The sequence below is a fragment of the Fundulus heteroclitus genome, chromosome 20 (assembly GCF_011125445.2).
Source record: "Fundulus heteroclitus isolate FHET01 chromosome 20, MU-UCD_Fhet_4.1, whole genome shotgun sequence".
Taxonomy (NCBI): Eukaryota; Metazoa; Chordata; class Actinopteri; order Cyprinodontiformes; family Fundulidae; genus Fundulus; species Fundulus heteroclitus.
The window spans coordinates 31,047,043-31,061,379 of NC_046380.1; the positions used below are offsets into that span (position 1 = coordinate 31,047,043).

Consider the following 14,337-nt stretch of genomic DNA (forward strand, 5'->3'; position numbering starts at 1 on the left):
ATCATAGCCCCAAGCTAGACTAAAAGCTTTTGGGTGCAGTTTGAAACTAATCCTGTATTAGGCTGCTTTCATACATCATGTTTACAAAAATAATTACACGCTGAACATGACAAAACCTGAAAATGATGTATGAGTATTTTTATTGATACTCACCGCCTCAGCCTCCGCTCTGTCTTTAGACCCACGGCTTCCGACCACAACAGACTCCAGCACCGCCACCCAGCGCTGCTTGTCGGGGAAGCTGGGAGCCATGAAGTAGAGGCACTGGCCCGGCCAGCATGTGGTGTGGGGGTGGGATTCTAGCTTTAACACATACGGGATGTCTGGGGTCGGCACAAAAACACATACCAGAATTCAAAACAAAATAAATAATAATACACAATCAATATATCTATTATGAATTCTAACAATACTGAGAAACTCAAGGAATATAACGGAAGACCTTTAAAAAATTGGTAAAATGTAACAAATCCCATTCTGTTCAGGAATAAAATATCAATAAATGGGTAGCCTCCATATTTATTTTTGCTGAAAATGGCTAAAAATCACACAGATGAATCATGTCAGGAGTAAATTGTTAAAACATCCTTATTTAGCATTTTTGAAAAAGGTTTCCACCAGTTTATGTAGGAGGTGGGCATGAAAGGTAGGGAAGGAGGAACCCTGATTGTACCATGTATCGTGTGCATTTTTTTTATTTGTAAAAAAATAAAAAATAAATATGAGCTGATGCAGCTTTGGATCCTTGAAGCAATTTGTACATGTAAGAAATCCATTGACACATTTGAGTTTATGGTGGGGCCAACTTTCCTCAGACCAATGTCACCGACATGTGGCTACAAGAAAAGTCTAACTAAGGTGAATTTCACCAAAAAGGGTAGAACTAGCCATTAGGGGGCAGGTAGTTGTTCTAACTTTTTTTTTTGTGACCAAGTTAGACTTTAGTCGACAGTGTTTTTTAGTGAGTTAAGCAAAAGCACATTTTAGTGATCAGCTGTCACTGAATCACTTTATTTTCCACATATAAAAAGATTAAGAATCGATATTTGAGCATTTTTTTGGGGGAAAAAACTAAAACAAAATAGTTACACTGCTTGGCCAAAAAAAAAAAAAACTCCACCAAAAACAAAAGGTCACTAATATGTTGTTGGACCGCCTTTATCTTTGATTATGGCATGCATTTGCTGTGGCATTGTTTCGATAAGCTTCTGCAATGTCACAAGATTTATTTCCACCCAGTGTTGCATTAATGTTTCACCAAGATTTTGCATTGATGATGGTAGAGTCCCCCAATCCCTTCAGTTCCCTTCACATTGTGTGTGTGGAAACGCTCTTACTTTCACTATTAATCATAGCCTGGAGAAGTTCTGTTTTTCTTTGATTTGATTTCGCCAAAGTTTAAGTGATCGCCTATAATGGTCATTCAGGATTTTTTTTCTCAAAGATGATTGGTTCCCACTATCCTTACAGTTTTTAATAATGCCTTGGACAGATCTTAACCCAATTTTGGTAGTTTCTGCAATCTCCTTGGATGTTTTTCTCTGCTTGATGCCTGCCAATGATTTGACCCTTCTGAACCAGACTGACATCTTTTCCACGACCACGGGATGTGTCGTTCCACATGTTTAAGAAATGAGAAGCAACTCATTTCACCAGTTGGGGTTAAATAACTTGTTGCCAGCTGAAACATAATTACCCAGGCAGTAATTAATCAATAGGAGGCTTGTACCTAATTGCTTAGGTAAATCCAGGTGGTGACTTTTTTTTGGGCAGGCAGTGTTTTAGGGTGACCTAATTTTTTTCATGAATATGTTTAGAAAAAAACAAACATGGAAGCCAGAAGATGACAAGCTCCAAGTCTTTCATCATCTTGAGAAGTGGTCTCCTGTACCTGACTTGGCTGTGTTGATGAGCTCAGAGGCACCAACAGCTCCATGAACAGTCACCTCCCCATCAGGTAAACACAGCTCAAACTCCTCCTCAGCCTTCAGAGAGTCTAGAGAAAGATAAACAGCTGGGCTTTAATGTCATCTGTACACGAATGAACATCTGAACTTAAATTACTCCAAGATTTCATTACAACACATTTATCTTTCTTTAAAAATGAAAAGCATGGGAAAACAGCCAGTACTGACCTTCTGTGGGCTCAGTGTCATAGACTGATAATTTTGTTCCATCCAGAATCACATATTTCCTCTCCCATCCTTGCTGTCCCCGTTTGCCATTTCTATGCAATGAAACGTGGATGTTAAAACTATTATTAGTGTCGTATAAAACGTTTAGAAAGGCTACTACCTGGGCTGCTTCATCCATCCTTCCAAGCGAACATGGCCAGTGGCCTCCTTCATTTGCAAAGCAGGAGAGTTTGCCTTTTCTCTGCACAGAGCCTCGGAGAAGTGAGTGGCGTACTCGGCGGGCAGACCGCAGGTGGCCGGCAGACACGGGGAACACTTGGGATGGCACAGGGTGTGGCACTCTGCAGTTTAACACAATTGACACTATTAGGAGTGATTTACTATGTGCATCATCATTTACATGTCGCACCGGTATGTGAGAGAAAGTAACATTTAGCAAACCTAAAGATGAACACAAGAGCTGTCTTCGTATTTAGCAGAGCTGAGCAAGAACTGGGTTAAGTTGGACCGTTTGGTGGATTCTGATTTGAAGTGTATGGTTTCCTGGCCTTTCAAACACAGGATGTAAATTTGGGTTTAAGTTGGGGCCGTTCCCAAAATGTGAGCCATAAACAAGTTTTGACATCCGTTAAAGAAACACCGTCCTGTTAGAAAACCCAACTGAGGCTAAATTTCAACTCTCCATCGTTCTCAGATAATAACAAATATGGCTGTACGATTTTGGCAAAAATCTAAATTGCGATACATTTCAACCATAATTGCGATTTAATTTAGACTTCTCTCTGCATTGTCCACGTACATCAAACCTTGTTGAACATAAAGTGCAACCAACAAACAAGTCTATGTATTAAACAGTTTGATCGCTATTTAATGCTGTGGTGAGATTCCTGAAAGTTTCTGGTAAAAAAAAAAAAAAAAGATTGTACAAACTCTAAAACAAGTAATTCAATTTGATTATCTCACTGCTACAACTCTCATCCATTTCATGTGGAGGCAACCCCACTTCAAACATTACCGACGCCTAAAGGACGTGTCTGATTGATTTATTGTTACATAGGCAAAAATTGCAAACCTCTGCAATTTGGAAATTGCATCTTTTAAAATTGTAATCATATTGCAAATGTGATTAATTGTCCAGCCCTAACAAGAAACTGATGTGAATAATAAACTGGAAGCTTGAACTTCATTGTCAGAGTCTACAGTGAAGCCAGTTTTAAATCAACTTGAACTGTGGGTCCACAGACTGGGCAAAACGTCCCTTTACCCCAGGAGGGAAAAGTTTTATGATCAGAAAAGACAAAAGTCTAAGCTTTATTGCCACAATAACAATAGGTATGTTCAAAGGAGTTAAACGCTTTCAGACCTCAGAACAGCCCATCTAGTACAAAGCTTAATGGTGGTGGTACTGGTGGTACCAATAATTAAGATGGAGGACTGCCTCCAAATTCTTCAGCCTCATCTTAAATCAATAACTACTGAAACCTGAACACCATTGGGTGTTTTAGCAGGACAATGACACCAAATGCATATGAACAGCTGAGGAGACAAAATTACTGGAAATGTGCGCCAGAGGCTTGCTAATGGCTACACTTGTGGTTTTTCTGCAAATGTGTTTAAACATTTGCTCGATGCATCATTAAAAGCCCAAAATATTCACTCCGATGGGTGGGCTAAACCAGCAACCGATCAATCAACTTTCTAAGACGATAACAGTGAGCGATAATCCTGCCCAGGAAGCGACGAGCCAGATTAATCCGTTTGAAGGCTGCTTTACCAGAATGACTTCAGTATCTTTTTTTTGTTTTTGGTTATTTCTTGCCAATAAAGTGTCCTGTGAAATATTTTTATGTTCCATCTGTGCCGCTGAAAAAGCACGATACAGACCTAAACAAGTGGCAGCCTGCCTTCCAAAGTGAACAGTGTCCAGGCAGACGGCACATTTGGCAGCCCTCATGTTGAGGCCAACCGTGAAACGATGAGGAATGTTGTGGTGCATTCTTTCCTTCACGCGCCGCCCAAATTCTGCAAAGAAAAAAGGGGTGCAGAAATAGATAGTTACTAAAATGAGGGAAAAACGGTACATTCATATTTTGTTAGGATATAAATAACTGCTCGGGTCAGCAAGGATTGATCAGATGAGTTACTTTCAAGCATTATAAGGCATTTTAGATAATGGACTTGGAGAATTTGACAGAAATGAGCGTACCAGGGCCTTAAAACAGTCCAAATAAATCCCCATTGCACATGCTAGTAAGCATGAAATGTGTCAAAATGGTTCTGAGCGAAAAGCTACCCATCCTACAATATTTCTGTTTAGATCACGACTCAAGGAAGAAAGCAGTCTTTGGTCAAGTTGAGACAGTAAGACGGATGAACACATAATGAGGAGCTTCCACACCGTACAGCATGCAGGCATACGAGAGATGGCTGAGCTCAGGTGTTTGATGGTGGCTAACTTACTTTCAAACGTGACCCTCCTCTTTTCTGTGAGGAGCAAAAGGAAAGAGACACAAAGAAGAAAGTGGTCTAACAAGAGCTAAATGCAAGCGGAAAAACACACACACACACACACGGACGCCAGGAGCCTGCATCACAAAGCAAGAGCAACACCTTCAACCTGCTTTCCTACAGGTTGTGGAGCCTCAGATGTTTGATGACGAAAGGCGTTTCTCCCACTCAGCGCACGATTCCTTTACATTGATCTGATAGTTTCCCCACAAAGCTTATTAGGCGATTGTTGAGCTGTTTCCACTTGGAGCTGGGATTCACTCAACCTGCGACATGGCTAGCGTATAAGCAGGAGCGGTTCAGTTTCCATGGCGATAGCCGCATCAATAATGTGTTTTGACTTTAAGAAGCAAGCCTGGATTATATATATAAAAAAAAAAAACGTGGCCAGGCTTTTTATGGCCAATCTAAATTTTAGATTTCTTTGCATTCTAATTTGCAGATTGAGATTGCGACAAGTTCACAATGTTTTCATTTTAAAAAAAAAAAGAAAAAAAAAGAGAGCAGGTTGTTTTCCCACAGATAATTAAGAAATTACAAGTTTATTCTCATCCATGTACTAAAATCATGTGTCTTTAACTATTGACTTTTGAAAATGTTTAAAAGCGGGGGAGCAAATTCGGAAACATACATTTAAAAATATCTGGAAAGTATGTGTAGTAGGGATGGGCGACATGGACTAAAAAACATATACTAATTTCTAGGTTTTATCATAGTAACAATAAGTGATGTTAAAAAAGAAATCTGACATTGCCTGATTTGCATATGTGAGCATGAGATTGAGGCTGAAGGAGAGATGAATACCAACGTTAACAAGCGGAAAAAGTGGTTTAGAGCTACTAACGAACTTCATGAAGCAATTTCATTACTTCACATGCTTTGCCCTAACCCACACTACGTAAATTCATTTTGTGCAAACCAAAGGTGAATAGCTTGGGCCCTACTGAAACATGTTGATTAGGAGAAAAAAGTCATAAATTTGCCATAATAAAGCAGTAATGATATGAGAGTAAAGTCTTGATATTACCACGAAAAAAAAGCAATTATGAAAAGAAAGTTTCGCTAGTTATCCAGATCTGACGTGACCAGCTAAAAAAGAAAAACGCAGCCACAGCCTGAGCATTTTAATGCTCTCTCTCTTCAAGCAGAGATTTATTTTAGTGCAAAGATGGTTCAGTGAAAAAATTATAATATTAACATCCCGCTTTGTAGACTGGGGCAGAATCAGCGCCAGCTTTTCACGTGATTCATTTGAAATGTGAACACGCAGTGGAGCGGCTCTCCTCCAGCAGGCTGCAGTGGGACGAAGCTCTGACTTCAGAAAGGAGGTGGGAGGGGCAGATCTCTCAGCAGCACTTAGTGCTCGCTAAACACAGTAAACTGCAGAGCAATCGATGCTTTTACGTGTTGTCGCCAGTCTCCAGATTTGTTGCTAGAGCGGTCTGAAAACTCGCTAAATCTAGCGACAAAGTCGCTGAGTTGGCATCAGTGGTTGGCTGCACGCGAGTTAGACTGAAGGTGTGGAACGGACAGTATAGGCGGTGGGAATTTAACGTTTTTATCACGGGATGAAAAATTATTACCACGGGGAATTTCTTTGCCAGTATGTCACACACGATAACATATCGCCCATTCCTAGTAAATATCTATTTTTCACTTGTTAATTTAAAAAAAGATTATGACAATTAAAAGAAACGCTAAAAACTGACTGCAGGGGGGGATCAGATATGTTTCTTTAAAAAAAAAAAAAAAATCGGAAAGTAGCTCCTTAGGTAAAGCAGCAAAGCGCATCTCAGAACATGCTGTTGTAGATCAGAAATGCTGAAAGGTCATAGTTTTGGTTCATTTAATTAACAGAAAACTACATTTTTATTACATATTTTAGAGCTGGGAAAACTGAAATGATCAATTGGTGCATATCTAATTCACAAATCGATGATTGGTATGTATATTACCTTAATAATTCACTGCTGCTTTATGTCATGAAATACAGCAAAAAATAAAACAAATTATAAAAGATTGATGGATAACTAGTTAATAAAATCTGATAATGATTCATTTAGAAGTGAGCCTTATTTTAGTTATTCATCTTGTTTTCATCTGATATTCTTGCTTTGTGAAGACGGCCATTGAGAGAACACGTAAAACACAGGACACGGACAACGGAGGTGACCAAACAGTCCACTTGTCGGCATCAGGTCGAATGCGACAGCGAGCAGAAACGTGTTAACCTCAGGACGAGAAATCCACGCTTCATCTTTACACTGAATAAGGGATCAACACATTTGCTCGGGTGTTTATTCTTATGTTAGCGAGTTGAGTTTCGTCTGGCCAACCTTCAGGTGTGGAGGTCTCTTTGCAGCGAGTGGAGGGGTTGAGCAGGCTGCTGGGGTTCGGCTGATGCTCCGGAGATTTGACGATGGCCGACATGAGGATCTGGTGTCGAGCCTGGGCCGGTGTGGAGGGCGCCACGTGTTCCTGGGCTTTGAAATGAGCCGCTGAATCACCCGGTGCAAATGCAACAAGATTAGGACAATATCTGAGTCCAGTTCTAAAAGAAATTAGGAAAACTTTTCAAATAAGCCTTCTTAGACCTAATTTGGCTTTTGAAACGGAGCAAAAATGCTACCAAAGTATCTGTTAAAAGATGTTAAAGGGTGCATTAGGAAGTTAATTTAAGCTAAAACAAACACCAATAGAGTAATAAAAATATCCATCCTTTAGGAAATTCAGATTTAAGGGGTCGCTACAGAAAACATTGGACCAGTTATCCTACACATAGATGTTTCTACAGTTTAAAAATGTACCATTCGCTTAATTATCTGTTAAAGTGTTTGAATGGAAAACAAAAACTTGTCTTGTATGCCATAATTATATCATATTGATTGTTTCTTAATTTATTGCAATCATTTCATACCATTAATGAGAGCAAGAAGAAGAACGGGAGGAGAATGAAAATGAGAGCAGAAGTAGCAGAAAGTAAAGAAGAAAATAAGAACCATTTTGCAATAATTTTGTGTTAATATTTATTAATTTACAATTATTACTACCAGTAGCGGTATTACTAACAAAAACTTTAAGTCAGAGTCAACAGCTTTCTGGATGATCGCCCCTACCTTCTTCTCTGAGGGACCGTAACTCTATCCTCATCTTCTGCAGCGCTTCCTCCAGCTCTGCACACCTGGAGCGCTCCTTGTCCAGAGCCAGTTTCATGTCGCCGTACGGCATGGGGACCGCCGGCTGGGCCTGCTGAGCCAGAGCGCCGTTGGTAGTGGTGCCTACATCTTCACGCCGCCGTCCAAAGATACCCTGTACAGAGCAGGAGGGGTCCATTTTACCTCTGAGATCAGCGTAACACTGTTACTAGAAATGAGATTGTGGTGCGGTTTTTATAAAAACCCAAATCGTTTCCTGTACCTTCTTTTTTTTGGTGGGTTGGTCCATCTTGGCCTGCAGGAAGTCAATGAGTTTGGTCTGCTGGGAGATGGTGCCCTCCATTTTTACTTTCTCGTGGGAGTATACGGCCTGCGGAACGGAAATCAGAGGCTCAGAGAAGGAAAATATGGGGAAATTAATCAGTTTATCCTCTTCATCGGTCCGCTGGGACACTTTCAGCTCTGGCTAATGTATCTCACACCGACGAGTATATCCTCCTCTCTAGATGGGATGACATTTGATTTGACGGAGGAGGTACGGTACCGAGCACCTGTATATTCTCCAGCTGGTACTCCAGGTCTGTCCTCTCGGTTTTGAGCATGTCGGTTTGGTCCAGGGCGTCCTGAAGGCCTTGAGTCAAACGGAAAATGTGGCTTTTCTGGAGGTCCATCTGCTGCTGGAGCTTTGCTTGCTGTGGGGAAGTCACCGATCGGTTAGAATAACGCATTCAGAACAACGTCCTTAATGTGTGTGCGGGAACGCCGCTGCGTTTGAGCGCTTTCTAACCTCTTCCATCAGCCTCTGTTTCAGTTCTCTCTCCGTCTCCAGCTTCTGCTGTAAGCTGCGAGCGTTCATCTCCAGCATCGCGTGCTTCTTCTCCAGATCATTGAGCTGTGACAACGTACGAGCGAATGTCAGACCGGGACACGAGCCAGACAAGCTTTAGGAAATAAAAACTCACAACGGCTGGCGGAGCTAAATCCACAGATAAAGAAGGAAATGTCTGAAAGAACGGCGCTTCAGAACTTTATGGCACGTACAAAAAAAATATGTTGCCAACGTTGCCCCAGAAAGATGAAAGTGGAAGGTTATTTATCTTTGAAAATATTGTTCTACACATTTAATTATATCCTGTGCATTTGTTGGGTGCTGCAGTCCTCCAACCAATGCTACCTTATTTGTTTCATGCCTATAAATATCTTGTCTCTGCTGTGATTGCCTAGCGCTGATGTGTTTTAACCTAAACAGACATCAAGCGGTCCCATGGAAACGGTCCATTCTAGGGACGGAGGATAATTCAATAACAATATATATCGATCAATAGACGTATATCGATGATTAAAAAAAAAAAAAAGTCAATAAAAAAATAAAAATATCAATAGAATAACAGTTTTTCTTCCTGTTGCATTCTAGCCATGTAGGTCAATATTACAGTCATTATTGCCTCCCAACCAATCACAACGCAGACCCAGGAACGCGCGCCACTAAGCTCCGCCCCCTTGAAAGAGTTCAGAGAGGTTATGTTCTTTTTATTTAAAAAAAAAAAACCCTGCAGTTTTGGTAAAAAGTAGATTTTATAATGGGCTGAGTTTGAATTCAGCGTTTGTGTGCTCTGTATCTAAAAATATGTCGCTCAGCAACAGCTTAAAATGGTCAGGGCTGCGCTTTAGACACATGCTTTGAATCTGTTGATAATTATCAATATGGATCGATATGATTTCTATTTTATCGATACGTTTTTTTTTCTATATCGTCCAGGCCGGGGGAAAAAAACTCAACGATAAGGAATATTTCTCCTAAAACATACAAACACCCGGGGTAATAATTGCATACATGTATTTTGGCAAGGCACAGAAAGACTAAATTCTTTGTGTAGCCTTAAACAAGCCTCTGAAATAATCCTGGCTGAAGGTTTGACCCCTTTTTGTACGAGAAAAGGTAGAGCTCAGACAAAATGATTAGTTTCCTGCCACAGACTTTGTTTGTACGCTTGCTCCATTATATTTTCTATAAAAATCACAATCCTCGCCTGCTGAATCCAGTCCAGAACCAGTTTTGACTCGTTTGCGACCGTCGTGCTGCTTGAACTAATTCACACGTCCAGTGACACAGATGCTGCTACCACTTTGCTTGGCAGTCAGTGTTGAGCTCCTAGGTTTTAAAGCCCCACTCTGACTCCTCTAAGCATGCTTCATCGGTGAGTCAAAACAGCTCGATACTCTCCTCTGACCATAAAACGTCTCCAGGAGGCCTTTGGCTCGTCTAGTGTGGGCAGCTGCAAGAATCTGTCAAATGTGAAGGTCTCCGTTTAGGAGCAGGGGCTTATTTGTTGGCAGCCACTCTCACAGTCCACGCTAACGGTAAACATCTGATTTGAGGGTTGGGCCAATTTCCTTCTTTTTTTCCTTTTTTTTTTCTGAGGATGACAGTTTGGACGGCATAATGTGGTATTTCAACAGGGCAATGTTCAGATGAGTCTATAAAAGCCCCATTCCCAGCAGCTCCGCGTTTGCATGCAGCAATTTCTGTCATCTGGTGTGTTATGTGTAATTCCAGCACGCATTCTGTCGCGTAAAGCGCACAGGGTTTAGAAATAAATAAATCTCGACGGAGTGAGGAGTTCAGCGCGCGGCTGAAGACCGGCGAGGGACTTACAGTGTCAGACAAACTTTCAGCTTTCAGCCTTTGCTCCTTTAGAGCCTGCTGTAACGCCAGGATTTCAGCCTTATGCTCCTTGACTGCCAGCTCCACCGCCTGACGGGACTCGGTGCTGCGCTGCTCTGCTCGAAGCCTGCCATCGGAGACACAAAGGTTGTCTAAATGTTGATGTACCTAATATATCTCAACAATTAAGTTGCATGATTGTGAACAAAAACAAAAAAAAAAGGGCTAAAAGTGTCACCTGTTCTGCTTCTCATTGTCCAGCAGTCTCTGCAGGTCTCTGGTGCGTCTCTCGGCTTGGTTTTTCTCGTCCTCCAGAGCTCCTCTCCACGCCTCCCACTGTCTCTCCTTCTCCAGCAGCTCGTCGTTCAGAGACTCCAGCTCCACCACCTGCTCCTCCAGCATGCTGCATGTCGTCTTCAGCGTCTCGATGTTCTGAGAGCAGGAATGTAAGAAAACGACGCATCATTTCTGCCGTTTTCAGCTATCCGTTTTGTCTCTCTAACCGCGGAACAGTTAAAACTTCGAGGTTTCATCGCTCTGATTTAACCTGCTTCTGGTTGTTGAGGTGCATCTCGCGGTCGGCCACCTCCCTCCTGAGGCGGTCCACCTCCTGGCTGAGCTGCAGCTTGTCCTCCCTCTCGTCTGATGCTTCGTCCAGCTGTTTTGACAGGTAGAAGTTCTGGCGGTTCAGCTCAGCGTTCTCCTGACTCAGCTGCGTGAGCTGCTCCTCCAGGTCAGTGATCACCTGAGGCAAAACAAGCAGGTGGGGCTGTTAACCTCACACACACACACACACAAACACACGGGTGCTTAGAAAAACTGCTTTACGCACTTCTTTGGTAAATGGAATATGCCGCCGTGCTCAAATGCGTTTGCAACTATTTCGTATAACAGAAGGGGTTATGAGATTCTTAGTAGAATAGTCTTTTTTTTCCTTGCATATAAATCGCCAAACGGCACAAATCTTTGACAAAAATGTTAGTTGTGGTCAGTGAAGAGAGAGAAAAAAAAAAGCTGTGGCAGCACTTACTGAGCAACTGTCCCTTAAGGCATCAAATTTGCGCTGAATGTCATCTCTGTGGTTCTGTGGGGGGAAAAAGAAACAAAAGATTACAGAATAAGTGATGTACAGTTGTTAAGGTAAATGGTGTTAATTCAAACTGCATACGAGGAAGCGTCGTCGAGGTTTTAGTTCTCATTCTGGATGAGGACCAGAAGCGTTTTTGCTGCAGGATATCCGCTTCCTCCTCCTCTCTATGCGGTAACTTTATCAAACCTGGTCTGTGTCTGGAGTGGCGCCTCTTACCCTCAGTGCAGTGATTTCCTCCTCCGCCTCAGCGGTGGTCTCCTCCAGCTCGGTCTTGGCCTGCTGCAGCTGACTCTCCAGGGCGATGCGTGCGGCCTGCAGGCTGCTGATCTGGGACTCGCGTTCTTGGAGAGACAAGGTCAACTCTGACACCTGCCTTTTAATCTCCAGCTTCTCCTCTTCGTGTTCCAGGCCCATCTACACGGAAAACAAGGCGAGGGTTAACTCTGCCTCTATAAACAGGGTTCCTGCAGGTCAAAAATCCACACTTCTCCAGAGCTTTCAGTCCTTTTTAGACAGTTTTATGAATTTATGGCAGATATTTCTACTGTGGTCTGGCTTACAAAAGCCGGAGATCCGAATTCGACCGCAAAAATCTAATCCATCAATTTCTCAGACTAAGAGAAAAACGTTTCCATGCTTTCATTGTATGTCTGCCAGAGTTCTACCTTTTTTCCCCACCCTCCTCAGAGAGGGCAGTGGAAATGTGTCTGCAAGTTGAAGGACAGCGGCGCCTGTATTTAGTGCCAGGCAGTGCATCCTGTCTCAGTAAAGACTGTGAGGATGCAGAGAGGTGACACTAGGCTGTCAGTAAGCAACATCTGCAGACAAGCACTCAATAAGAGGAGACAGTAGTAATCTCTTTTTTAAACTAAACAGACCAATACATTTAATGACAAATTCTAGGCAATAACTGCTTGCAGATGAATATGTATACATACAGGTCTCCACTCTTCTAAAGTTTTTGTTAGATTTTAGGTATCGGCTAAATGAGAGCATGTCAAATCCTCCGCTTGTTTGCAAAAATCTGGCCAATAAAGGCGATGTTGACTCTCTTCACGTTAGGGGTGTCTTTCTAGACTCTTATCTATTGGCTAATATGCGTGAGAGCTATAAACCCCGACTTAGATGATCAGATTGTTAATCCCTCCTGTCCACTGTAATCAGGCAAAGCTGGATTCTGTGCTGCTTTAAGTGAATCACTTAATCTTGAGCTTATAGGTTTAGCACGTCGGCGCGCCTCCTGTTGCCTCACCTCCCGCAGCCTGCTCTCCAGCTCCATCAGCCGGGTCCTCCTGGTCTGCTCCTGCTGGCTCATTTTCTCCAGGTGCTCCTCCAGTTTGGCGTTCTGAGCCTCCAGCTTGCCTGCTTGAGACTCCAAATAAAACTTTTGCTGACGGAGTTCAGAGATCATCTCCTCCTGGGCTTTCCTGTCACGAGAAGCAGAAATGAATAAATAAATATGCCTTCTAGTTATTTAGCTATTTGTCTCTTCTCCTAAGAGAGACACTAGAGTAGCACAACATACAGCGTCTTACAAAAGTATTAAACGCCTCTTCAACCTTTGTCCATCACAGCTACAAACTTCAATGTATTTTCCTGAGGTTTAATACGACAGACCAACACAAAGTAGCACATAATTTGTGTGGAAGGACAAGATTACATGGTTTTAATGTTTTCTAAATAAAGACTAGAAAAAGCTGTTCCTGCGTAACAGCGAGTGAGAATGCTAATCCGCAGAAAGATTGAGCAGAAGGTGTAGAAAACATTGAAATCAGATTTTAAGAATTTGAAGGGATTTGAAGAATTTGAAAAATGTGAAGAATTGGAAGAAATAGAAGAATTTGAAGGAATTTGAAGAGTTTGAAGAAATTTTAAGAATTTGAAAAATTTTAAGAAATTTGAAGAATTTGAAAAATTTTAAGAAATTTGAAAAATTTTAAAAAATTTGAAAAATTGGAATGAATTTGAAGAATTTGAAGATTTAGAACAATTAGAAGAATTGGAAGAATTTGAAGAATGTGAATGAAGCATTTGAAGCAATTTGCATTGATTTCATCAGGAGCAGCCAAAAAAAATAATAAAAAAATAAATAAATAAAAAATATCGCACAAAAAGTGGAATATTTTTAAAAGTGTGAAAGTTAGCATAACCATGAGTCATAGTAGGCATGCCGGGAACGAGCCGAACGTTTTGACACCAAAATCCTTTGGGTCACATCCCTGCCGGTTCTGCCCACCTAGAAGTCCAAGTATCTCCACATTCTATGATAAATACCTGGAGCTCAGTCAGATTGGATGCAGAGCATCCGTGAACATAACTCAAACAAGATGCAAGTTTGCTGAAGGTTTTTAATTGTGTCTTCTTGGTTATACTGGCACATAAATATGCTTTACATATTAATGGCTTTTGCAGCCTCAAAAGGGCTCTCTTCATGAATTGTCATGCATTTAGCTCCGCCCATCTCTGTCCCTGCAGAAGGAGAGCCGTACGGACGATTTTCAAAAGGTTTGTATGTATTAAAACAGGTAGAAAGTGATTATTTGTCCAGAGCTGATCGTCAAAGCAGGAGCAAAGCAATTTGTGTCTCCAAAACGAGCAGAACAGTGAGGAAAAAAATGCGGATCACATGCTAATGTTCAAACCATGCAAATGTATGGGAGGGGATATGCAAATGAAAATAAGTAATACCCACAAATACCCACATAGTGATTTTCCAAAGCTTAAACAGAGTTGCAGCAGTTTTTGCCTGTATATTTAGTACCTCTGAAAGTCAGGTGCAAACCT

The 14,337-nt window shown here is 41.6% G+C and overlaps 1 protein-coding gene across 8 annotated transcripts in view; it reads right to left on the bottom strand.

The window, feature by feature from the left end:
• cita (citron rho-interacting serine/threonine kinase a) overlaps positions 1–14,337 on the bottom strand; it is a 52,746-nt gene that overhangs the window by 13,615 nt on the left and 24,794 nt on the right. For 5 of the 8 annotated variants that reach the window (XM_021320569.2, XM_012870702.3, XM_036151199.1 and 2 more), the window contains 17 exons: positions 12,806–12,980; positions 11,770–11,967; positions 11,494–11,547; positions 11,011–11,208; positions 10,702–10,895; positions 10,455–10,590; positions 8,586–8,690; positions 8,350–8,490; positions 8,061–8,168; positions 7,760–7,952; positions 6,980–7,141; positions 4,596–4,619; positions 4,020–4,157; positions 2,296–2,476; positions 2,136–2,227; positions 1,892–1,996; positions 154–323 (listed from right to left, as the gene is read on the bottom strand). In XM_021320569.2, coding sequence (XP_021176244.2) covers positions 154–323; positions 1,892–1,996; positions 2,136–2,227; positions 2,296–2,476; positions 4,020–4,157; positions 4,596–4,619; positions 6,980–7,141; positions 7,760–7,952; positions 8,061–8,168; positions 8,350–8,490; positions 8,586–8,690; positions 10,455–10,590; positions 10,702–10,895; positions 11,011–11,208; positions 11,494–11,547; positions 11,770–11,967; positions 12,806–12,980 — 2,374 coding nt within the window. The remainder of the gene's footprint in view (positions 1–153; positions 324–1,891; positions 1,997–2,135; positions 2,228–2,295; positions 2,477–4,019; positions 4,158–4,595; positions 4,620–6,979; positions 7,142–7,759; positions 7,953–8,060; positions 8,169–8,349; positions 8,491–8,585; positions 8,691–10,454; positions 10,591–10,701; positions 10,896–11,010; positions 11,209–11,493; positions 11,548–11,769; positions 11,968–12,805; positions 12,981–14,337) is intronic. The other 3 variants (XM_012870704.3, XM_021320570.2, XM_012870701.3) reach the window with 1 other exon arrangement.